This window comes from Pocillopora damicornis, chromosome 5 (genome assembly GCF_964200805.1).
Source record: "Pocillopora damicornis chromosome 5, jaPocDami1.2, whole genome shotgun sequence".
Classification (NCBI taxonomy): domain Eukaryota; kingdom Metazoa; phylum Cnidaria; class Anthozoa; order Scleractinia; family Pocilloporidae; genus Pocillopora; species Pocillopora damicornis.
Genome location: NC_142674.1, coordinates 27,554,374 through 27,581,143, shown reverse-complemented (window position 1 = coordinate 27,581,143; position 26,770 = coordinate 27,554,374). Strand labels below are relative to the sequence as shown.

General features: G+C 38.7%; 2 protein-coding genes across 2 annotated transcripts in view; one reads left to right on the top strand and one right to left on the bottom strand.

Annotated features, from left to right (window-relative positions):
• LOC149046295 (vitellogenin receptor-like) overlaps window positions 1-26,770 on the top strand; it is a 211,140-nt gene that overhangs the window by 169,853 nt on the left and 14,517 nt on the right. The gene's annotated exons all lie outside the window — the stretch shown is intronic.
• Window positions 2-26,310, bottom strand: LOC149046296 (DDB1- and CUL4-associated factor 1-like). Its single transcript, XM_089207033.1, has 33 exons — window positions 26,239-26,310; window positions 25,028-25,218; window positions 24,116-24,185; window positions 23,130-23,197; window positions 22,306-22,567; window positions 21,505-21,701; window positions 20,809-20,910; window positions 19,854-20,012; window positions 17,998-18,177; window positions 17,040-17,246; window positions 16,544-16,633; window positions 15,498-15,577; window positions 15,102-15,242; window positions 14,801-14,903; window positions 13,995-14,259; window positions 13,283-13,425; window positions 12,579-12,660; window positions 11,978-12,072; window positions 10,782-10,895; window positions 10,372-10,514; window positions 8,972-9,047; window positions 8,727-8,788; window positions 8,195-8,261; window positions 6,849-6,920; window positions 6,553-6,612; window positions 6,049-6,131; window positions 5,458-5,542; window positions 4,638-4,889; window positions 4,072-4,165; window positions 3,438-3,542; window positions 3,231-3,304; window positions 1,930-2,010; window positions 2-1,642 (listed from the first exon to the last, which is right to left on the bottom strand). Exons 2-33 carry the CDS (start codon window positions 25,151-25,153, stop codon window positions 1,484-1,486), a joined length of 3,897 nt encoding a protein of 1,298 aa, XP_089063159.1. The 5' UTR covers window positions 25,154-25,218; window positions 26,239-26,310; the 3' UTR covers window positions 2-1,483.

Here is a 26,770-nt window from a genome sequence, read left to right as displayed (position 1 = left end):
TTTTTCGCCAATACTTTGTAGAGCTTTCTCAACAAGTCAGCTTTTCTTTTCAGTTCCAGACCCATGTGTGTCTTTGCCCTTCTTAGCTATGCTCGTTTTGTTTTTAAGGTAACATATTTGTGGTTCTTTTATAAGCAAGTGCTTTTTAGATGAAAAAATTTGCATAACATACCTATGTTAAGAAACATCGTGGTGAATTCTCATATATAAAGACATCATTGAGCTACAAACAACAACAAAACGCTCCGATTGTCTTCTTTACTGCAATTCTCACTTCTCTGAAAAATTAATTATTTTGCCACGAGTGTGTTCCCTAAATTCAGAATTCATTAGCCAGAGCCAATTTGCCGGCTCGTCAGGATATGTCAGTGAGTAGAGGTACTCTTTAACTTGGCGAAAAACATAGGCGCAAGGCTAAAAAATATTCGTGAAAATCTTAGCTCGATATTACTTTTTCCTCTGAATGAATTCGATTAGGGTTTAAGTTTAAAAGAGAAAACACAACTTTAAAATTAATTAAATTTGCTTTGAAACGAGTTGGGTGTGGTGTGCGGAAAAAAAGTGTTACCACCGCAAATAGCAAGCTGAAAAGAAACAATTACCTCCATGCTTCTTTTGACGTAAAAATGAAGAAATAAGCCACACGAAATATTGGAAAATCACCGCAGGAAAAGAAAACAAAATGGTCTTGACCGAAAACCCTTCAACTCTGTTTTTCTTGAATATAGAAAACCCCCGTCTGCAGTTGAAAGTCTTACATGGCTAGAGAGACTTAAACATCACCACCTGCTCATTTCGGAAACTAGATTCGTTCTTTGGATGTTCAGTGTGGTGTTCAAGAGGAGAGTTCTCAACGCCTTTAGCAATGAAAGAGTGGTAACTGCTATAAAATAACATGGAAAACCTAACGGAAAATACAAACCAAACAAGAATTAATCAATTTCGTTGCTTCACGGGCGTATATGATCGAAGTCTTATTATGTTTGTTTCGTCATTGATCTTATAATTTCCATTACAGCCATTGTGGGATATGGTCTCATTCTTTTCCCTCTCTGCAAGATTTCTTCCCTTCATCAACCATCAAAATGTTTTTTCAGTAATCTTGCATGCACTGATATCACTGTTGGACTCAGTTTCCAGCCGTTTCATCTCCCTTACATAATTTCCCAAGAACACTCTGCAATTTGTTACCATGGCTCGCTCATCAACCGAACCTTGGGGGTCATTTTCTGTGGCGTCTCTGTCACTGACTGCATAATCAGTAACATGGGTGTAATTTTTTCGATGATGACTTCTACTTTCTGCTGCATAGCATTTTACATAAAAAAAACTCCACCGTCAAGAAGCTCAACTCCAAGCTTAAGTTATCATTCCCAAATTGTGTGATACAAGTACATCTTTCAAAGATAAAAACATAGCAGAATGACGTGCTCATTGTTGAGTTGAATTAACAACTGAAAGATGGAAACTTAAAAGCCGCGCTTCAAAAAATTGCAATATCACTGTCATCATCCGAATCATCATCGCCAGATATCGTGATTTCAATTTCGTCGTCATCATCATCATCGTCATCGTCATCATCATCATTTTCATCATCATCGTCATCGACATCGTCATCTTCCTCGCCACCTTCGTCGGATTCCTAAGAGAAAAAAGGCATGGAGTCGTTATTTTATTGACCTACATCAAACACGTGTTGCACTAAGTGACGTGTTTTTGAAGTATGTTCCAAAAGTAATTTAAAGTTCATCTCTGCTTTAGTGCCAGGGGGCGCTATAGTCCACAACCTAACAAAGTGCAGGATTTTGTATGCAAATAAGGCACGAACCAATCACATAACCGAATCCGCATCCAAGATGGCGGTTTCACTTCTCTTTGATTGGTCCGTTCCTACGAATGTTGATGTGAAAGTCCTTAAGATTCTCATACCTGCTCGTCCTCGTCATCAGCCCTACGCAGTCGCCCGACTTCGTACACCCGGCAAACGCTTTCGTCGGTGCTGGCCTGATTCTAAAAAAGAACGTTACCGAATTTATGATATGAAATAATTCACGTGAACTGTTATGACATGATGATAGTTTGCAACTTATGCAATCATGAAATGACAAGTAAAGCCAGTCAGATGGTTCGCATTGCCAAAGTTTCTCCCAGTTGTCGTGGCATGAGGTAGCTGGGATTACTGCTAGCTCCTGAACTTGCGGTGCAGGCGTTATATTAGGGCGAGTTAACGTTAAGAAGTTCGCGATCGATTATTTCACCGGCCATGTTTGACTTAGAGTTTGAGTGGAAAGTGGAAGGAGGGGGCAGTGAAAGGCGAAAAGACGCTTGCTCGAAGAGGCTGTTAAAAAGCGAAACACCCCATGACTAATTGTGCCTCACCGCATTTTCGGAATTGAGCAAGTAACCGTAACCACAAGAAAAAGAAAAAAAGAAGAAGAAAAAAAAAGCGTAGAGCGGATGAGTGAAAGCGTGAGGCAGTTTTTTTCAGCGCAGAGACAAATGGCTTCGACGTAACCTTTTCCGAGGACACAGATATGAGCTGATATTCGCTGCATCCTATGTTCTTTGAGTGTAGCTTCCCTTAATCCCTTTGACGATGTTTCTTCCATTTGATTGTAAACGGTACTTTGAAGCAGACACACTTCTGCACTCAAAGGTTTGTTTTATAATTAGTTTTAAAGCTAACCAGCATCTGAAATAGAAAGCTTTTCCTAAAAAATCCAGTGGGTAACACTGCCAGCAGATCTTTTCCAGTGACCAGTGTGGAAATTAAGACTTTTTGCTACCCGTAATCCGCGAGACACTCCATGTTCTGATGAACACTTGAAAGATTCCCTCAATCTGTCTACAGCCGCTTCCTGCTCTAAAAAATTCGGTTTTTCTAGGCAGCTTCCTCGTGAATGAAATCGGAATTGTCAACTACGCCTTCGAAAGAGTTCACCCTCTTTTGTTTTTCCCGCAAGATAATCATGAAGCAGTTTGGGTAGTGATTGACAAGTAGAGCTAAACCGCACCAATCGGCTCAGGTCTTACGATCAAGATAAATTGAATTTAATGTTTCATAGAAATCACAAGAATCCTCTTACCTCTAAAGAAGTGTCGGAGAAGAGGGAGAAAAAAAGAGAAGAGAGGAAGTTAAGCAGGAGCGGGAGAGGAAGAGGATGGGAATGAAAGAAGGATGGAAGGGAGGAAAACAAAACAAGGCAGAGGTTTCCGATTTTTAAGCTTACCTCAATAACGGCTACAAAGCTGTCAGTTATATCGGTGCACAAATCAAATATTGTCTTCTTAACGTCGATTGTAGCTGTTTGAAAGCAATTGAAATTTCCAACATCATTTTCTCACTCATTTCGTAAACGTCAAGATATTTCAAATTAACTGATAACGAGCGCCAAGCAAAATTTCTATTAAAATTTGTAGCAAGCCATCCTGCTCACCTATTGGTTGATAATCTGTTGCGTCAAAGGTCCTGAACGAGGTCTCGTACGGTCCAAGGAGCCTGGAAGCTAGCGGTATTTCCAAAGGATCCGAAAGATGTTTTACTATCAAATACGGAAGAACAAATACCGCTCCCTTCAGTCCAGAATTCATTTTTTTTTTCATTTTTTGAGATATCAGAGGCTCTGAGGGACTTTTCCCTGAGGGCCCAGTTATGTAAAGGGCGGATAACGCTATCCGACGGATAGAGTTTTATCTAATGGATAGCGCTATCCAACCTTCGAAAGACTGGAGCCAGAAGTTTTAGGGTTATGAGTGGAATAAAAGAGCTAGAGCTCTTTCACTTTTCCAAACACCGCAAAAGTTGCTAAATAATTGATGAAAAGTTAAAAAAATTCCCTTACGCAATTTTGGATGTCTATAAACTGCTAAAAACCTATGGAACCATAATCCCGGGTGAGTATTCTGTGCTCTCAATTTGATTTTTAATATCGAGATGACATATAGATCGCAACTAAAAGCTCACCACTTGGACGCACTAAAACCTCAATGTCGGGTCTGGTTTCCTTCGTGAAAAATTAATAAAGTATTAACAAATTTGAGAAGTGCGTAAACAAGTAAACATGAAATTACCCCCATACATGACGTCACCACTGTTATTGAAGATCACGTGACATTGATCTAGTGAAGGACATGTGTCCAGTAAATGGAAAGAGCGAAGATCCCACTGTTTTTAGCGTCAAGGATTATTGGCAAAGCAAAAGGCACACGGTTTATTTGAAATGAGTTGCTTTGGACATTCTGAGAGGTTAGTGTCACAAGAAACAGTAGTGCTTCGTCAGTTGTGAGGGCGGGGAAATAAGATAGTTTGGTTTTATCGACTAGGTTGATGATGTAAATTGGCCAGCAAATCACCAAGGATATTCAGACATAAGTTTATACTCCGTGGATCAGTCAGGTGACTGTGTATTGCTTCACGAAAACGCTCAAGATGAGGAAACAATAAACTTTTCTTATGAAATAATAGTCCTTGATATCTATCTCTCTCCCAATTCACTGTCAAAGTAAGAAGAAGGAGGTAGAGTGATTTTTCGAGATCCGTGAAAGGCCGACGTTGTGTTCCGTTATTTTCGCGAATCTGGACTCACTGCTTTACAGTCTAGCATTGGCTCGTTCTTTAAAAACGAAAAAAAGGATACAATCTCTGAATTGATGATAATCTCCAGCCCGGAGGGCTGAAAAACGCCGCTGACAAAGTTGTTAAACTTGTCAAACTTGTGTATAACCCGTTTGCCTTTGACATCCCATAATACACCGTCGTTCAGTACCAGGTCGTCCGTGGGATTAAAGGAGGCGAGGTTCTGTGAGTAGTTGTTAGTGTTGTTGGAATCGTGCAGAGTTAGTACCCGCTGACCTGTCGCAGTGTCGTAAATTTGATGGTTGAATACAATCTAGTGAATAATATCATCACACTCTAACTGCATTCTAATGCTCGTTGTTATCGAGAAAGAAAAAGGGCGTTTTGGCACAGAAGTACCACAAGCAATAAACGACAAAAAAAGAAAAAAAACCTGAATTAAATAAAAAACAAATAAATCTCGAGTTCGGCGCCTTAAAGTTTGACTAATGTTTCAAAAGACGCATTTCAACTGAGTGACGTGAAAGAAAAACCAAAGTTATTTGTGAAGCATATCAAAATAACAAATCAAAAAATTATCAAAGACAACCAAGAGGCCTCAGAACAAGTAAACTGAGGCGCAGAAAGCTGATCTTGGCCATGAAGTGTGGGCAAAAAATTCCTCTTGAAAGTCCGTGTATTCGAGACAAAAAACGATCTCGCACAAACTTGGGCGAAATTAGCGATTCTATCATCCTTGCTGTCCCGTGTTCACGCACTAGCAATTTCGCTGATCTATTTTTCCTTTTGTAAATGTCCTAAATGAACAACGACAATTTGTCAAACTGAGGCTACTCGCGATGTATTTGGAATTGAAAATGCATCACATGTCTTGAACTCACATGCGCAGTAGCGTCGTGTGTGCCAATAATTCTGTCTTCTGATAAATTACTAAACTTTACCCAAGTGTCCTCGCTAAATGGATGTCTGAGCCAAAGAGAAACAAATAAAATTATAAAGTAAATAGCACTTTTTATCAAATAGAGAGATGAATGTAACGACGAAACATTACAGTTCGCCAACTGTCACCGTGTCATTAACACCAATCCGATTACAGGATACGAGCCATGATATACACCTAAATTATTTCCCATTTTGTTTTGTCTTGAGCGTTGATTGCCGCAGGTGAATTAAGTTGGAGTCATTGTTCGTCTCCTGTAATTTATGAAATTAGTTTGTCTAAGTGTCTTCTGTAAAAGTTGTAGCTCTGAAAGAACAATGTAAAACTTTTTTTTGTATTTCAGCGATCCTCAAGTCAATAAAAATTAATGGTAAAACATAGTGAAGTATGTGTTTGTTTTATGTTTCTGCGACAAACATTGTAGTTTGTTAAAGGTGAGATACAAATAAACCAAGCAGAGACACAAACAAGGACGTGCTTATCAGATGCACTAGTGGTACGAATCAAACAGGTTTTCAAGTTCAAAACTTACTTCATTTCGAAAACATCTCCAAATGACCAAAGAGCACAGGGAGGCAAAGCAGACGAAGATGACGTCAATAAAAGCTCGCGGTCCTAAAAATTGAAGAATGAAGTACAGAAAGACAATTTCAGTGATAAATGAATTCGTCAACACAACCTGAAAGGGTCACATAAGCCTTAGAAAGGTTCATAACGTTGCGAAACGCGCTGCAAGACTGATGAATAAAAAGGGTTGATTGGTTTCAGCGAAAGATATGGAAACTAAACAGTTAACAAGAAGACTGGATTTGACCGAACGTTAAGTTATTTAAAAGCAATAGCGGAGCTGCCTTGTTTGTGTGGATGTGGAACGAAATCCAACATCGAACATAACTTGTTACCATTTGACTGTTGTTGGGTTGGGGAAGGGAGGGGAAAACGGGAAAACCATTAATGAAACTTTCGACCTGTTCGAAGTAGAAAGAAAGGTATTTTTAACTATATGAGGAGGGAAACTTCCATGTTGTACTCTTACTTTTGAACATTGGCACATGGAAATTGCTCTGTCTGCGCTACAGAGATAAGTCGCCTCTTCCTGCAAAAGATCATTTTTTAAAAATAAATACGTAAAATAAAAATGAACATGAAAATCATGCACTGAACGGTTTAAATCCAAAAAAGAACAACAACAACAAAAAAAAGAAGGAATAGGTATGATACAATTGACAACTTAACTTGTCACAATCAACGACTAATTCATACACATATAGCTATTTCAAGAAAAATTTGGCGTTTGACTTGAAATCAAAAGGTGTAAATTGAGTTTTGTACCTGTCCAGTCATTAAGTTGTATTCCTTCAACTCGCCTATTTGTGTTCCAAGTAAAACAGACTTGCCATCGGGCTGAGGAGAAAAAGTAAAAACTTAGGTACTACGTTTACATGACCTCATAAAAGCCACTGTTTTTTTTCTAAACTATAGTAAGGATAATTCTTACGGGTAGCAAAAAAAAAAAAAAAGGAAACACAAAATCATAATTTCCAGTTTACTACGAATCAGCCAAATGTAAACGACACCAAGAAGAGGTTCAAACCGTTTGACTTCTAAGAGTGACCAGCGTCTAATTTCTCTTTACAATATCACTCCTTGAAGCAAACATTAGGATCACGTGAATAACAGTGACCAGCGTCTAATTTCTCTCTACAATATCACTCCTTGAAGCAAACATTAGGATCACGTGAATAACAGTGACCAGCGTCTAATTTCTCTTTACAATATCACTCCTTGAAGCAAACATTAGGATCACGTGAATAACAGTGACCAGCGTCTAATTTCTCTTTACAATATCACTCCTTGAAGCAAACATTAGGATCACGTGAATAACAGTGACTAGCGTCTAATTTCTCTTTACAATATCACTCCTTGAATCAAACATTAGGATCACGTGAATAACAGTGACCAGCGTCTAATTTCTCTCTACAATATCACTCCTTGAATCAAACATTAGGATCACGTGAATAACAGTGACCAGCCTCTAATTTCTCTTTACAATATCACTCCTTGAATCAAACATTAGGATCACGAGAATAAAGAAAATGATCACCAAATAAGAAGCTCTTGATTTTTAAACAAATTCTCTTTGTCAGCACCTTAGGACTTACATAGAGAACAGTAAGGAGAATATGCATACTGATGTTAGCATGTAAAGGGTCAAGCCCTGAAGATACATTTTTGAAGAGTAAATTTGATGTCTGAAGAAGTATTACGGTTCGTTCATCGTAAAAAAAATTTTAAAAAATCGGTATTCAGTTTCAATTGGTTTTAATTTTCTTCACTTTCGGGAACCGGTCTTTATTTATCACTTGGTGAGAAGGGTAGGTAAAATTTTTGGGGATCCCACGGTTTTTAGGGGGGAGCGGAGGGGGATCAGTCGTCTCTAACAGAGCTTAGAGGAGCAACTATAGAATTGACTGCCAATGAGTTGGGATCATTACAATACTACAGAACTTTAAGGGGGGATCAGGTGTATTTTATGGTGAAACAAAAAGAATACTCCGATCCCCCGCCCCACTCCCTTGGAGGAAAATTGACAGGCCCCTTCTTAAGTTTACTTCAACTGCTTCGTGTTTGCCAAATTTAGTCAACCAGGATCTTTTCTATCCTTGGGAGAGACTTACTGCAAAACATGCACATGTAAAGAAGCTGTTTTCTTCAGTATCGCAAATGGCCCTGAGCGGTTTAAATCTAATGGAGAAAAAGACAGTTAGACACAACCGAGAACTAAACTTAACACAATCAAAGACTAATTGTGAAACTTCGTCGGTAAAATGCGTCAGAATTCTGTAGAGGAACATCATCCTGAACATTATCTTGAGCAAACTTAGCATATTCGAATCGTTTCCTTGAGTCCAAACCTATCTGCTAATAAAACTGAAAATAAAAGACTTCAAAAGGAGATCAACTAGTGTCACGTCCTTGCACGTGATAAACTCCACTTCTTTTGGTCGACGCGAAGACGATAAGCCGGCGCTTTTGAAAAACACGAAGAATCCACTCTGTTCAGAGATTATGGAAACCTCCGTGACCTGTGTTCAGAAATACCGTTTACGTGTGGACAGGGGTCTGAGAATCAGGTTACAATGATTCTGTTAAAAAAACATTAAGAATTTCTAATAAAGCGATACGAAGTACAAATAAGGCATCTCCTACCTTCCGTACACAAACCGTCTGTTTAGTCTGGCGCCGTTAAATCCGCCATGACGCGGAATCACCTTCAGGTGGGAAAACATTTTTCAAGATTGAGTACACATAAATGTTGAGGGAGACCACTCTATAATAAGAGCTGACACGACTATCAGAACGACCTATTATGATGATGAGATAAGTGTTTCCTTTGTCCGCCACCGTGGCAAAATAGTTTTGTTTAAAGCTAAAAAAAATAGAAATATACATACTTCTCTTCGCTTTAACCTCGTCGTCATGTTCGATGGTGCGTAATATCTGTACTTTGGTTCAGGGCATTTGTGGGGTCTGACGATAGACAAATCGGAATAAGTTGATTGTTCACAGTTTTGAGTTTTCTTAGACATCTGCAATTGTGGCGTATGATTCGATAAACAGCCCTATTTTAAGTATAGATTTATAAACACTCTGGAATTTTTTAATTGAAAGAGAGGAGATGCATTATGTGCAGTTTTTCAAAAATAATTCTGCAAGATGCCACATTTATAACTCTTGTTATAAATGTTACAAACAGTTTTAAATAAACGGGCAAACACTCGGGGAAACAGTAAAAAAATAAATAAATAAATAAAAAGAAACAAATAAATAACAAACAGTAAGGGAGTGTGAAAAAAAACCAAGCAAAACAAGAGAAAGTCTATTTGTCTAGTGACCTAGAAAACCTTGTAGGCAAGAAATAATTCTTACTCACCTACCGGTCTACCAGGAGGAGCTTAGGGTTTCACAAACCTTTTCTATAAGTAGCTACCGTTAAAGAGATAGGCGGTGGTGATTACAGTAATAACCCGCGTATAAGAACCTGAATTTTTCAATTTAGCCTAAATAGGTTCTTATATAAATGGTACTTAAAGGAAATTTAGCCTAAACAGGTTCTTAAATAGGTTCTTAAATTTGCATATGTATTTCATCGGAATAGATTGTATATATATTGCAAATACTGTATCATCTCATAATAAATCATTTATAATGTACCATGTAGAGCAATGCCTATAGGCAGTTCAGTGCAGATACAGTAAAACTATATGTTCTTAACAAAACATAACCGTTTAGTCAGTTAGTCATTAGTTTCTGCTAAGACACTTTTACAGCAACCCCAATGATAAGAACCTAACTTAAAATTTTAGGCTAAATAGGTTCTTATGTAGAGGGGGCTTAAAATGAGAATTTTAGCCTAACAGGTTCTTAAAACCCAGGTTCTTATAAGCGGGTTATTACTGTACTTAGGGGTCGTATAAAATTCGTAAAATCTCAACGAGGTAATTTGGTATTATAAGTCGAGTTGGTCACCACTTCAGTCAACGTTAGCCCTTCGTCATCGCTCTGACGAAGGGCTAACGCTCGAAACGTTAAATTCGGAACTATAAACGGTGGCTAATTTACGTTATCAACTCAGTTTATAATACCAAATTACCTTCTTAAACTCTCCAAACAACAAAGCACCACAGTTCTTCAGAAACTTTCCACCTTTAAAATCTTAATAGGAGGCACTACGATACCATATTTAAGCGAGAGTGGAATGCGCATAAGAAACTCTTAATGAAACTACTGGTAATCCTCCAAACAAGCTGAAATACTTTTTCAGATGTTTTTAGCTCTGGCATACATGACTTACCGTATTAAGGAGAATGGAGGGCCAGCGGACACAGGATTGTTACACTGCGCATGCTGTTCGCGAAGATACCGCGTCACGATCATGTCCAACGTAGGAGGTGACGGTGGGCGTGCAGGGCGAGAAAGATCGGAAGGTAGAAGCCGCTGACCAAAACAAACATGTAAACAAAGAAATCGATCGACGTATCATAAACAATATTGTAACACAAAACATTAATAAAATAATAATATCGTAATAATCAACAAATTATTATCCTTTTCGATAAATAAATTTACACGAGATTAAAAAAAGACTTTTTCCATGAATTTCTTTGTTCTTATGGCAGGGGTGGGATAAGAACACGCCAAAATTATGATCAGCATTCAGATACAGTTATCCTGACCGCTCAATCATCTAAACATTGTTATTACCTTTCCTGTTGGTGTTCCAGGGTCGTTGAATCGGTACCGCGTCAGGGATGGAGTCCCGGGAGTGCTAACACCAGAGGAGGCCGTAGAAAGGCTTGAGGAGTGATTGAATCGAACCTGTGTACAGTGACATGGGACATGACGGTAAGCATACGGTTAGTCTTGTACGAAGAGATACGATCCACATTATGAGCCTGACTGCTTGCCCGCCTGATTCACTTGATCGACCGATCGACTGACCGAACGAGCGAGCTCTAACCTACTGAACGATGTACTGGTTGATTGGCTGATGGACGGACAAGCCGACTGACTGATAAACGAACAGCCGTAGTGACAGACAGACTGACTAACAAACTGACTGACGGGCTAATTGACTGACTGACGGACAGACGCAATGACAGACAGGCTGACTAACTAACTGACTGACGGGCTGCTTGACTGACTGACTGACGGACAGACGGAATGACTGACAGACTGATTGTTTGACTAATTGAATGACTGCCTCACAGAGACGGAATAACTGACAGACTGACAAACAAACTAACTGACTGACGGGCTGATTGACTGACTGAATGACTGACAGACTGATAAAGGAGGCAAGTTTCTAAAGAAGCGCTGTGGTGCTGCGTCGGTGGGAGAGAATAACAAAGTAATTCAGTATTACCAACTGAGTTGATAACGTAAATTGGCCACCGTAAAGAGTTTAAAAGCTGACGTTTCTAGCGTTAACCCTACATCAGTCGCTATGGCGAAGAGCTAACACTCGAAATGTCAGCTTTACCCTTTATGGTGGCCAATGTACGTTATCAACTCAGTTGATAATACTAAATTGACCGACAGACTGTCTAACGGATGGGCTGATCGACTGACTGACTGGTAGATTGACAAGCTGAATCACTTACTAACGGCTGACTAACTAATGGACTGGTGGACAAAGGAATGGAATGATGAAATGAAGGACAGATGGACTGACTTAATTTGTCGATTCTTTTTCCTGTAAAAGAATTTTACAGAAGAATTTCAGAAAAAAAAGGACAAATTTGGTCATTTTCATCATAACCCGATCACGCAGACTCGTGCCATTATTAAATGACTTTAGAAAATGCGATCGCTGTTACGAGATGATTGTATTTTCCTCATGAATCAAGGGACCTTGTGATCACAGAATACACTTAACAACGACAACATGCACCACATACTTTCCTATTAGTAGGCGTGTAAAGCAGATTTGATTCAGGTTTTGGGTCAGGTAGATTGGCTTCTCTCCGTAAAACCTCTGCAGTCTCATGAAGTCCTAGTCCAAAACAACCATACCTTTGATTAACAAATGAGCCAAACACCCTCAAGACTAGAACAAATTTAATTCGAGTGTCCAAAGTAATCTGGGACGCTTCGCCTTTGCTCTGTTAAGGGCTGTAATTGATCTAGACAACTCACGCCAAAACTAAAACCAGTTGCAATTTTGTCGCCTGCGTTTTCCCGCGCTTATTGGCTCCACGTGATATTTTTCTTCGTTCTCATTGGTTGTTTTGATTGCTATACGACACTCAAAATAAGAAGCAGAGACTTAACTACAAAGAGGCTTTACAACAAAGATTATTCCTACTAAATTATAGAATAATCCAGCTCTGCATAACTGTTGGACTGTCAGATGACTTGGGACTTTCGTTTCTAAATTTCAAGAGTGTGTTATGAAGCGGGGTGTGATCTAAAAATAGGTTTAAAGGGAAATTCTTCAGTTTCTGATTCCGCCCCTTGACCTGATTTTCTCTTAATGCTCCTCGACGCTCCACAACAAACCTTGGGTTGTGAGGTGACTGTGAACCAGTTGTAAAAGCTCTTTTGCCGGATATGAAATATGAGTCTGTGCAACAACATCAGCCTAAGAAAGTAAAGGCTGATATTTAGTTATTGGGCTTTACAGTGTTTGAAAGTGTCCTACTTAAGAGAACATCGAAATAAGTAAGAAAACCGACCCCACAGAAGCTATTGGGTAAGAGAAGTAAAAGGACAATTCAAACTCTAAAACTGTTAAATTTACATATGATTTCTTACTGGGCTGTTCTGATAATGCTCTAGAAAGCATTAATTTCTTAATTTCCTCTTAACTTAAAAGTATTTGGATGAAAACCGATAGTGTGACTATCTTACCTAATATCAAATGTTTGCTTTTAGGAGGGGATGGCAGGGAAACTGAGGATGTCCCTCCTCCCCTCCTCCCCTCCTCCCCTCCTCCGAAAAACAGAGAAAGCCTGAAGGCAGTCTCGATGACCATCCATTTTTAAACAAGAAATACCAAGAAGTAGATTCTGATAAATTCTTCAAATAAAATCATCGATTGTTCATTATTTAAGCAAAACTTTAATAATCGAAATTAGACTTTTCCGTACGTTTGCCGTTCAAACAAAAGTTAATGAGCAGTAAACTGTCGAGTAAAGACGCTGTTGTAGGTCTCCGCCCTCCCCTGTGTGAGACGACAGCTTGTGTCAATTTCAAGTTCATACCTTGTTTATTCTAGAGAGGGACGGAACTGCAGAGGACGTCGCCAGGGATTTACCAGTGACTCTTTCAAGTAGCTCGGCAGCATATTTGCAGAAAAGGGCGTGGTCAGAAGCATTATCCTCAATGATCGGCTCTCGCATCAAAACTGTCAACAAATTCAAGACAAAAGACATTGAGTCAACGTAAATGAAAGAAATGAAATGATGTTTTAGAAGGTCATCATGGCTGTAAATAGGTCAAGATAGCTGGATATTTGGCGAGCTCTTTTTGGCGCTTTTGTGGACTGAGACGAAGAGTCTTGAACTAGACAAAAGCTCTTGGCTGATTAAGTTGTTCAATGAAGGAATTACTACATAGCAAAATTATTCTGCTTATATAAGAATCAAGAATGATTTGTTTTCTTTTAAGCGCTGGAAAAGTAAGCCATCTGTGATGGTGAGTGCTCGTTTTACATTTGAAAAAGTGTTTTGACCGTCCTCTATCGATTTTTACGACTTCTTTACCGACGTTGGCTAAACATTACAAACTTTGTAAGTCTTCGCAACGCAACCTTTTATCTTGCGCGAGATGAAAGCGTGATATCCCAAGCGGATAAGAGCTCAGGTAGCCTATCAGAACACAGGACTCGCTTCATCTTGCCTACCGGCACGCCCAGCTGTATAATATACATGGTTGGACAAGTGTGAAGAAAGCACCGCGCAGTGCAATACTCACTTTGTAACTGGCCGCTGTTAAACAGCTGTAGTTTTCCAATGACTTGTCTAATCTTGTCGCTCCTCGATAAACCACATAACGCTTTACAAGCCAGAGCACGAATACAATCTGCATCAACCAATGGCGTTTTCACCATCAGTAAGGAGAGCAGAACCTTGATGCCATTACTGGCCCTGACACATCCCCACATCTTGGATAAGATGTCGTCGCTGCTTTTAAAAGCCGGCTTGGATTTCGACTGAAATTTTGCAACAGCTCCGCTAATCTGCAAACAATGAAGACAAAAGTAATCATCGCGGTGACGCCAAACACTACTTAAGCAGTTGAAAAAAAAAAACTGAAAAAAATCAGGCCTGTACCATAGTTAAACGGAAAACTGGAAAAAAGGAACAACGCACTCGGCCTAGCAGCTTAAAGCCTTGAACACTAAATACTTTTAAATTCAGCAAATATTCCTAACGTTTGAGCAGCAATTCTTTCATGAACTTTAATCAGCCTAAGACTGGGAGGAGAGCAGCGTTGAGGAATGGGAAGGAGGGGGTTGAGGAACCGTGGAGAGGTAAACAAAGATTATTTTGTTGACTCCGATATTGACTCAACTTTACGCGACTTTATCATTACCAAGTCAGTTACAAAATGAAGAATTTTCGTCTGCTCTACCAACAAACTACGCCTGTAACTCTGTTTCCTATTTGTTTTTGCTTGTTTGTTTTTGTTGTTGTTGTTTTTTTGTCTGTCGCGAGAAAACTTTGAGAAACTCATGCGGGAGGGAGGGAACTCAATCGAAACGCGCACAAACCACTTACCCTGACTCGAGGACCGCACACACAGTTACAAATGACGTGGAGAGCGGCTTTCTGTACCTCAGAGTCATTGAGTAAACTCCCTTCAGCGCAACGCAGCAGAAGCCTAGAAAAAAAAGATTTCTTAAAATGACTAAATAGAGAGTATATAAGCCTTCTGGTCTCTTGCTATCAAATTTTTTCACGGGTCATTAAAATAAAGTGACTAAGAACATTTCTACTCCTTGTGATGATCACGAAGGACTTTTGATGGGAATTTTTTGAGTCTTCAAGTCTAAATTAATTCTCTTCCCGTAGATCATACCTCATTCCTTTCTGTTGTTCTCCTGACGGAAGTTGCACTTCTTCACACAGCGCCATCTGAGCCTTAGGACCGACTGTCAACAGAAACAGCATCTCTAAAGCAAGGCGGGTCACGTCGGCTGCTAATCGGATGGCGTCCGCTCTTGAATGGAGCAAAGAAAAATTGTAATACCTTAAGTCGACAATACTAAAAAGCTTCTTGTACCTTTTTGAAGGCAGTAGAAAATCATTACATCTAATGTTCTGCTAAATGAATTATCAAAAACTTCAATTCCTTGAGTTGAAACGATTTCCGAGAATTTCAAAGTCCAGTAACACAGTCCTACAAGCAGACCTTTCCTGATTTTCCTGGACTCGTACAAACTCTGGAGAAATGATAGCAAAACCAATGACTTACCTATTACTGGTCACTCCCCAGTCTGACGATAGGGAGATCAACTGAAGCAGCAGGGTGAAACCTTGAAGTCTGTTCATCATCTTTAGGAGAAAAAGAAAACATGTTACATTATAGCGAACTTGAGCAGTCAGGAAGGCAACGTCGAGGAAGACGTCGACTGAAATGATGAATTTTTACTTTTGGTTAGAATTTCGCGAGTGGCTGGATGTGTTTATCGTCTCTTACGGGGCCACAACTTCAGCATAACATATGTAAGCAGGGTTGAGTTCCAAATGTAAGTTTTACTAATTTGCAATCGGTGTTTCCGTTCTCAGACCACGCAACGTTAGGTGATTTCACGTTTTTGTTTTGCAGAGAACATCTACGGAGATGTACAAAGTTCTAAAACGCACGTGCTAAGCAATTAGATCTTTTGTTTGGCCGCGTCCTCATTTCAGGCCGTTGTGGTTTGCCACAAATCCCTAATAAAAACGAGAAAACGTGTGCATTCTGACACTGTAAAGACCTCGGACAGAAGACAGTTTACTCTAGATATAGGTAAATTGGCACTATGCTTATGAACACTGGTGAATAAAATGAAAAAATAAAAACAAAAACAAAACAAAACAAGAAACGAACAAACACACAAATGAATGAAATTACTTCTCCACTCTATTCCTGAGAGCGAACCGTATATGTAAACCAGGAAACTTATGGATATAATAATAGTAATAACAATTATGATGATGATGACAATAATAATAACAATGATAATAATAATAATAATAATAATAATAATAATAATATTAAAACCGAAGAGAATAACGACTAACAACAACAAAGCAATGGAAGTAGGTGTTATGGTGTCCATCGAGGGGTTTCATAAGCTACGAGTTTGAAGCTGGACATTGTATCATGTCCCTGTGAAAAATACTATAACACTATACATAAGAGTTCAATGCTACTATGTGCCCTCCACTTAATAAACCAAGATACACCTCTGCGAAATAATCAACCACAACCATGTGACGCTTTTTTTTACTTTTGCGTTATTTCTCAGTTATTACCTCAACAGGCTCCCAACGCAGTGTTGTTGGAGCATACTCTAACATCAACTGACAGTTCTCCATTACACTGCTGTGAGACAGGGATGCAGCCTGAAAGAGAACAGTTGCTCATCAATATCAGTTGAACAAGATAATGCTTGGCTACCAAAGACAAAACTGCGGAAAAACAAACAAACAAACAAACAAACAAAACCAAGCAGACAGACAAACAGACAAAAACAGTATCTTCTGCGTAAATATTTAAGACGATTTGGAGTGTTTGTTAGGCGAGGTTCATAAACTTTCGTGGCAAAAGTAGAAAATTTACAAGGATGGGATTAAATGTTAAGCAGAATACTGCCAAAAACCTTTGCCAGGTTTAAGTCAACTTCCGACCTCTCTGAACTAAAACAGCCGAGCAGGCGTAGTCCTTTTACATAACATAACATACTGAATTTGCCCATCTAAAGATATACAAATTTTCTCCCAGAATTAGAAAGTAGGCTCGGAAATTCACCTTATACGCTGGAACTGGAACTGGTGGTGTTCCACCCTCGTTCCTTGCAATAGATCTCCTCAGCGCATCTGCCCTGATGTGAAGATGGGCATCAAAGTATCTCCGTAGAGCCATGCAAGTATGTTTTGCTGTCTGCCGGCTGCCAAACACCTCATCATCACTCAGTAGTTCTGCCTCGTCGGGACGAAGGATTGAAAGCGTACTTAGCTGCCAGACAAGGTTAAACAAAAAAAGATTCTTTTAGAATGGTTTGCAGCCAGTAATATTCGTTGTTTTCAAGATGGAAACGCAAGTGGAATAGGACCGTAAAATGGCTTGAAAAAATTTAAAGGAGTCTGCGCAGTCTGAAAAATGCAAACACGGCGTGTACTTAATACTTGTTAATTCATAGCCGTCGGCATGTCTCTAAACTACGTTTCAAAAGTAACAAACCGTGATTTATTGAAGTGGAGGTGGCTGGCTATTGGTGGATGTTCACTGAGTCTCGAAGCTGCGAGGTGAATATCCACCGCCAGCCATCGACACTGAGGTGAATAGTTGTTTTAGTATATACTTAAAAAGTAAGATAATATAGCAAAAAGGGATGATTTTAACTCATTTATTCCCGCGATGATTGCAATATTTCTGTGCGCAAATCACGCGCGAGTTTCTTGGAGGTGAACAGTAACGGATATTCGGAGTTTGAGTAGCCAATCCGAATGGGCCTTCAACGTTTTTCACTATTTTATTAATTAAATTATCACTATTTACCTTAGTCGTTCTTTTATTTCTTTACGTATTGCAAAATATTTCGAATGAGTTTTATTAAGAGAGATTGCTACTCCTACGAGAACGGAAAGGTCACAGAACAAATAGACCTCGTGGTGTGATCCTACTCCAGGCGATTGAATTACACAATCCACGTTTCTCTGGGGTCCAAACCATGTCGTGTAACTAATAAATAAAACTGACTAATTACCTGGTTCACAAGCTTCCGCAGACCATCATTACTGTCGAACAATTCCAGCACTGCTCGAAATGAACACGTGAGCGAGAAAAAGAGAGTTGCGTGACATCTCCCAGAGTCGTGAGAACATTCTAGAAGCCACAATGCATACTTGACCAGGTCACTCAGCACAGGGTTTGGTAGGAGGGACACCTGAAACAAGTTACTTGAAACAGTTAAGGAGGCTCCGTCGACATATTCTGTTTGTTAATTTCATAATCCTCTGGCTCATGTAGAAAAAAGAGCACCAAGAATTTAATTATTCGAAGTTTTTTTTGTGGAATGAATGGTAGTTTTGTAAGATAACATTTTTTTGAGTGATTATTTCTATGTTTCTTATCTTCATCTTTTTCTATCTCCTCGTCTGCAATTCTCTTTATCCATTTAACCAGTTCTTCTTTAATTCCTTTTTTATCTCTCTTCATGCAGCAATAAGTGCTGTTAAGTTTTTTCTACCTGTGGGTTATATGTTATACACTAGTTATAGTTCTCACTAGAGCTGCCCCCGCCCTACAGTACCATTTTCTTTTTCTTTTTTTTTTTGAGTTGGGCTTGTTGTTTACAGTTGTGTAATTTTTCTGTTATGCTGTTACGGAATTGCGGCTCAGTACTTTGGTGTTAGTAATTTTGGATCTCAAAATACTACAAGGGTACAAAATGTAGTTTTGGGAAGTGCTTGGGGTTTTTTTTTTTTTTTGCTGTGTGGTTTAACTTAGGATTTGTTTGTTCTTCACGATCAAGAAGAAGCAGAATGTAGGGACTTGGGTGAGTTTTAACATTGGAATGTTATAGGTGGCATTGGAGAACAATTTATAGACAGCATTGAAGAACAATTTATTATTATATAGTTATTAGACACAAAATTATACCTTAAGAGGGCCTACATTCTCTCTTCTCCAGTCTTCCTCTATACTAGGACAAATCTCGTGTCAAAGAAGCCGATCCTAAAAGTCCTCGCGCGCGCGTCTTTTTACTGGCAGCCCATGACCATTTGCGGGAAAAACGTTGATACCTTGCGGCCGTGCAAGCGATCAAATCGAGATTTTTTCTGGTTATGATCTACCGAAAATACCCACATTCTCTCTTCTCCCGTCTTCCTCTATACTAGTTATAGTTCTCACTAGAGCTGCCCCCGCCCTACAGTACCATTTTCTTTTCTTTTTTTTTTTTTTTGAGTTGGGCTTGTTGTTTACAGTTGTGTAGTTATGACCATTTGCGGGAAAAACGTTGATACCTTGCGGCCGTGCAAGCGATCAAATCGAGATTTTTTTTGGTTACGATCAACCGAAAACACCTCCATTCTCTCTTCTCCAGTCTTCCTCTATACTAGGACAAATCTCGTGTCAAAGACGCCGATCCTAAAAGTCCTCGCGCGCGTGTCTTTTTACTGGCAGCCCATGACCATTTGCGGGGAAAACGTTGATACCTTGCGGCCGTGCAAGCGATCAAATCGAGATTTTTTCTGGTTATGATCTACCGAAAATACCCACATTCCCTCTTCTCCAGTCTTCCTCTATATTACGCGGGGAGTCCTAAGGTGCCTCCTCGGGTTTTTGGCCCTCTGGGGCCAAAAACCCTGCGGGGGCAATAAATAAGCTTTTTTGGGGGGGAGGGGGGGAGGGAGATTGATGAAAAATAAGCAGATATGTGTTATTCATTGTTATTTCATGTTTCACGGAATGATACTCATTACCTCTTTCTTTTAGACAATACTGGTCTGCTCATAACTCACAAATCATTGGTAAGTTAAATCTGCACTAAATATTGCATTCTTACAACTACAAATCAGAAAACTTAAAACATTTTTTTAAATTGGAAAAATGTCTTACCCTCTCCATGGCGTCCTCGTTGTAAGCGAGATAATACAGACACATAGAACATCCTGTAGCAGCCACAGATGGGCGTGGCACTTCTAGTAACCGCTGGACACCGTTATGAGTCACAAATTCTGTGGCAAACTTTTTATGACAAAGGAGGGATGCCAAATACTAAAACGACAATAAAAAGAAATTGCTTTTAAATTCTGAGGCTTTTTTTGTCAGATCTCAGTCGGTACAATGCATTATTGCCTTAACCTTTAACTTCATGAGTGACCAAGGCAGAATTTCTCCTTACAATATCAATACAATATCAACCAGATAAGTAATGAGAATAAAGAAAATTATCAATTCGGGCAGGATTAGCTGATCCAATACTAAATTATCCCAACTAACTTTATAAGAATTCTATGGTTGACAGTAAGGAGAATTACAAATTTGATCTGGGAGTTGAGGAGTTAAAGTAGTGTTTTTCAAGAGAGATGAATGTGGTAGAGTGTCTAAAGGTTCGTTTACACAAAAGACAGAATTGGAGTCGAATTTTTCATAAGTCGTAGGAGTGCCAGCGACCCAGAGAAAATTGAGAGTCGGAGTCGTAAGTGGAGCCAAAAGCTTGGCGAAATCGGAGTCGGAATATTCCGAGCAATTTCTTTTCTTCCGATTCCACTAATAACTCTAACGATTATGATCCGGCGAAAACTCGATTTTCTGAATCACAGACAATTCCAGTTCTTAACTGAGCTAACCGATGGCTGAAAACTCCAGCAATTTATTTTTCATATGTCATTAGCGAAGGAGTCATAAGTGGCATCAGTATTTTGCTTCTGATTCTATCGGTTTGATTTTCACGGGATTATATCGCTTTACGCTTTTTTGTAAGTATACCGGCGAGGGTGAAAACCAACCGTAACTGCACGAAATTCTAGACTTAGAACACGAAAGCAAGACGTCACTACCTCCTTCCTACCTTGAGGGCTTCAAAGACAAGTTGTAGGTCCACCTGGCCTTTAAATGTAATGTAGTGCATTACAAGATCCAGGGCTTTGGATTCAAACACTGTCGGCAACAGCTGAATTGAAATGTTCAAAGAAAAATGTGTCAAGATAAATCAATGGCCATGCAATGCTCCAGGCTCTGCTACGACTGTTTTAGTTGCCATAGCAACTGATAAAATTTGCTACGGCTCAACTAGAACCTCTTCAATCAGAGCTGAGTGCATTTACTTTTGACCAAGACCAATGCATGTCCCTTCATCCAACAAATATTTCTTACTCGCGCCAATTAGTTAAAACCCCTCACGATCAAAAATCCTTGACCCAAGTGAATTATCGTCTGACCAAGGCCAATTTATGTCCCTTCATCCAAAAAGTATTTCTTGCTTGCGTACGTTCAGTTAAAGCGCATCAGATGATCAAGAATTCTTGATCCGAGTGTGTTATCTTCTGACCAAGGCCAATGTATGTCCCTTCCTCCAAAAAATAATTCTTGCTCGCACACGACTAGTTAAAACGGTCCACACTCAAATTTTCAAGTTGTGTGACATTTCCAATTTATCCTTGATTCAGAGCCCTTTTCCCACAAGCTTCCCACATACTTCAGTGGAGAGACTCTCTCTGTTCTTCATATATCATTAAATGCTCAAGTGCCTAATTACAGCACATACCTCCTGATATTCCCCCAAGGGAGTCAGATACTGTAGAATTAGTCTCTGCTGCATGCCAAGAGTCAGGGGGGAGAGGGAAAAGGACATAGGGACTATGTGGTACCCTCCCTTAGGTGCACAAATTACATTTCCAGTGGAACGGAAACCCTTGCTTGTTTTAACTAGCAATGGATGTTTTGCTTGTAGACAACTTTTGCCTGAAACAAAAGGAAAATATTTACAAATTTTAATGAAACTGAGTTCGCTTGTGCAGGGCAAACCTACTTGGCATACTTCCTCCTCCCCCTTATCCCCCCCCCTGCCCCCCCTTCAAACGAAGTTTTTGGTGTCAAACTTCCATAGATGATCCTTAAACAATTTAGTCCTTGATACCAATTGTTTAACTAATCATTTGACAGACAAGCCTCCTCCTTGTGTTTCACACAAAAACTCCTCTGAAACGACGTATGGTTACTGTTTACGAAAATTTGAGTCAGTTTGTTGTTGGAAACTCAAAATCTTTCTTTTTTTTTGGCTGGAAATTTATGCTGAAATATATGATAAGATTAAATATCAAACATTTATCAAAACTTATTTATAAAGGCAAAAGTAGACTGAAAGAACTCTACAAGATCTCAAGGCGTTTTAGGTCTCACATCATAAGTTTGCATGAAAGCTCCCGGAGTATACCTGAGCCTTCAAGTTACAAACGACTCATACCACTCAGTTTGAAAAGACAGTTAAATCAACTTGAAGTTGCTAGGAGATTAAACTCACTAACAGAGGGACAATCTGAGTTACAATGCTCAAAAGTGAACTAACCCTTTCCATTGTAGCTATTCACTTCTTCCATTTCTCCATTACACAAACCGGATAACTCGCCATTCTGTGGCACAGTGCATGATGGTCCTGGCTCAGCAAGATTCACTTTCTTTATCTTGTTACTCATGCTGTTACTGTTTTCACTCTTGTTCCTGTTTGTCTTTGCTTTCAGGATAATCCTGTTTGACAGGTCTGACACAGCGGCCTGTGTAAGGTCTGACAAGTCCTTTAAAATGTGCAGCCGTCGCAGCATAGAGGGAACCTAATCATGTGAAATTCAACATTTAATCCTCAGCTTATAGTTTACAAGAGTTTTTCAAACAAAACATGCAATGACTGACAATAAACATTTCCTGAGATGTGAAAAGCCAACTTTGCACTCAGACGTTTGAAATACAAATGCTGTTAACCACAAGGCTAAAAACAAAAAACCCTCAGCACCCTAACATCAATAGTCATATTCTTCATACTGTTCTCTTGCATTTCTTAAGGTGCTGACAAGGAGAATTTAGATTCTTTAACAGCTGATCATTTCCTTTATTCTTGCAACCTTAGCGGTCACTTTTAAAAATTGCTATTAATATCCAACATATTGACCAGCTCCCTGTTGGCTTGTTAGCTCAGTTGGTAGAGTGCTGCACTGTTATCGCAGAGGTCATGGGTTCAAATTCCATACGGGCCTGAACATTTTTTTCAGGTCTTATTTCAACTACTAGTTCAGTAGTGTTCTTGGCTGCGAGGATCTCTTATACTTATTTCTTCACCACAGTGCAACTATATGAATTTCATATATCTAAAATCAAATTATTGCTATACTGACTTACCAAGGTGGAGTTTTCTTCTCTGAATACTGCAGCAATATCCTGGCTCTCCATGGCAAATGCTAAAAGACCTGTTCATAAATAATAATTATTATTAACAAATTAAAAATGCAACTGCAGCAATACACATAAAAAATGAACAAAAAGGAATATTAGAATCCTCAATCAAACCATGACTATCTATATCAGGGCGTGAAATTGCACCTAATACAGGCGCCAATGCAACTAAATTTTTCACTTTGGCAACCAAATCCTGGAAATTAGTTGCCAAATTGGCGACTAGAAAGTTTAACCTTACCAAGAGATATAGTGAATTAAAAAAATTTGCAAAGATAAATCCTTTAATAAATCTTTTCCCAAACTTAATTTTGGAGGTTCTATTTAGAACGCTGACAGCTTAAAAAAAGGTTTTGTTTGTCTTTGAAAATGGCGACCAACTTTTTTCACTTGGCTACCACTTTGAAGAATTTAGGAGCCAAGTGGCTATCAGAAAAAAAAATTAATTTCACGCCCTGTATATCTTCATTCTTTACACCCTAACACCAGTATGCATATTCTCCATACTGTTCTCTATACATTTCCTAATGCACTGACAAGGAGAATTTGTTAAACAATCAAGAGGTTCTTCAGTTGCTTATCATTTCCTTTGTTCTCACGATCTTAATGTTTGATTCAGGGTTGATATTGAAAGAAGAAATTAGATGCAAGTCACTCTCAAGGGTTAACCTAATGTAAATAACCTTGGATCACCAAACTAAAACACCCTTCTACTTGCACCCAGTTTATAAAGGTGTAAACAAAATTGAGTAAGTTCAGAAACTCAGAAGCTGTACAGGAATTAGGTAAATCTAATTTTCCCAAGGAGAGCACTTGATGCTAAATATTTACTCAATTCAATTTTTTTTCCTTTTGTTTTCGGTATGATGACCAAAATGTTCAAAGCCTGAAGTACTGTGAAAAGTAAGACCAGTAAACTATGCTATAAATACCTGTAGCATATGATCTCAGGGGGTCTGAGGCTTCTCTGGCCCACTTGCATAAACGATTAAGCATTGCTTCCTACATGTACATGATTGACATTAAATGTATTGATAGGAAATATGTAGAGAAAGATGTTTTTTGTCTTTTCACAAGTGTGGGACAAAGAAAGAAAGAAAAGGAAAAGAGATCTTATTTGTTGTGGCTCAGTGGTAGAGCATTGGACCCCAGAATCTGAAGGTATAAGGTTCAATTCAACATGGGGATTCAGAATTTTTTTCTTTGTCACACGCTAGTGACAAGACAAAAAACATCTTTCTCTATTTCTTTAGTGAGCTTAAACCTTAAAATCTCTCTTGTTCTGTTTAAGAAATATGTATTTATGAATTAACGAACAATGAAAGTGGATCTGAAAAGTTTGCATTTTTTTAAAGTTTTTTTTGCACTAAAGTGAAGTGACTGAGAGCAACTAATAAGATCTCTTTTCCTTTTCTGTTTTTCATGATATAACTAAATGAAATTCATGTTTTTTATCTATAATTTGATGAAATAGCAATTGTACGAGTTAATTCTGAGTATTTTTTCTGGAAAGGACAAGGGGTGCCATGCCACAGAAACTGGACACATTGATCTGGATTTTTACATAGAACTCAAGCTGCAGAAAACAAGTCACATCTTAAGATTACTAAGTTAAACCCTTTAACTCCCAGAAGTGATTAACAGATAACTTCTCCCCATAATATCCATACATTATCCAGCACAAAGGTAATGAGAATACTCAGACTTATCAAGTAGAAGTTTTCATCTTGATTTAACACCAAATTCTCATAACTAATTCACAAGGAAATGTGTTGCAGCTAGAGCAGAGAATTAACAATCAGATCTTAGGAGTTAAAGGATTAAGAATACCTTTCTAAACTTACCATATCCTGAAAAACTGCAGCACTTTCCAGCCCAGGCATGGCATTTAACAACACTCTGGCTGAAGTGCAGTTCAGATTAAACTGTTCCACAGTGCTCATGATATAGGAGTTCACTAGTTTGTCCATAAATTCATCATTTCTGAACAGTGTCTTCAAAAGATGGCCTAATGCACAGTCTGGGTCAGCTCTACCTGAAATGACCACGATGGAGTAAACAAGAGCTGATTTTATTTTGAATAATTTAATACAATAAGACCTCTTATTGACTAAGAGCGAGATCTGCACTGTTAAAATTACAGGCCAAGTTTTTTTTCCCTTCGGACAAACATCTGAGCCAAAAAAAAAAAAAAAAGGTTCTGTCACTTGAGAGTATGGACTGAGAAAATGAGGCTCATAAGATTTTTAATAATCAGGGTCCAATAAAAGGAGAAGATTCTAATTAAAGCCAAAATTTAAATTTTTTTAAGCTTTTCAGTGAAATACAACCCACTAAATTGACCAATCATTGTGCATGTACTAACTGAGAAAACATTTATAATAAAGTAATTAAGTTCATTCGCAGCCAGGCTATATCAGTTTGACCACATGAGGCCATCACTGTGACATGGACACTTCTCACACCAAGCCTCATCTAAGTTCTAGTGTTTTCTTGTGACTCAAGTAAGTAGATAAGTATAGTGCCTCTTTAACACAGTGAGTCTTGTGAAGATTCCACTGGGAACAAAAAGTAGAACTGACATTGAATAAGAAGCAAGAACAACACTTCTCATTCATGAAAGTTTGAATTGTTGCTGTTTGTCTTGTTATCATTCTTTTTCATGCAAAGTGTGTCTTGGACCTGTTTCATTATTGGCAGGCCTTGGTTCTTTTCAACCTGCATATTGTTTCTTATCAGCTTGCTGTAAATGGAAGAGGTTCACACGACAAACACTCTGACAAAGGGCTAATGCTTGAAACGTTTTGAAACTCTTTATGGAGGCCAATTAACATTATCAACTCAGTTAATAAACCAAATTATTTTGTTACACTCCACCACTGATGCAGCATCACAGTTTTTTCAAAGAAACTAACCCCCTTTAGGTCTGTAGCTATCCTTCCTAGTATCTGATAAGAATACCTTACACTACATTACCTAATGTATTTGTAATAGATGTTATAATGTATAAAACACTAATAGTGTGCAATGTGAAAAGGTAGCTTTGCACTTTTACCTGGATGCCCATCATCAAAAGGATCTGGATCTAGTTTATGATATGCCTCATTCTCACGTTCCACAAGCTCTGCTATCCTGCATGAGTGATTTTAAAATGTAAAATACTTTTGAATCAACTTTTTGTCAAATTGTTTGTTCACTTTTTGTAGAGCCCATTATGAACAATGTTACTAATCTTACAGTTCCAGTAAGTAGTCATACACACTGAGTGTGTATCACACAATTATAACGGCCAAGGCTTGAAACTAAAAACCTCCCCTCCAGAATCTAGCACACAAATCATTCGTCCATTGTCTTTCCCATTAATTTTCTACCTTTCCATGCTATGTTTTACACGTTCTGAGAGAGGAAAAGGAATTTTTTTCGGTGTGTAATGACAGCGACATGCTGACCCAACAACAGTTTTATCATTGGCAGACCACCATGAGCCTCGCTAGGCGGAAGGTATCTGTTGACATGTAAGATGAACTGGAGAAACCAGTGAATCATTGTGTAATTCATAATAATAATTTCAAAGCGTATTAACAAAT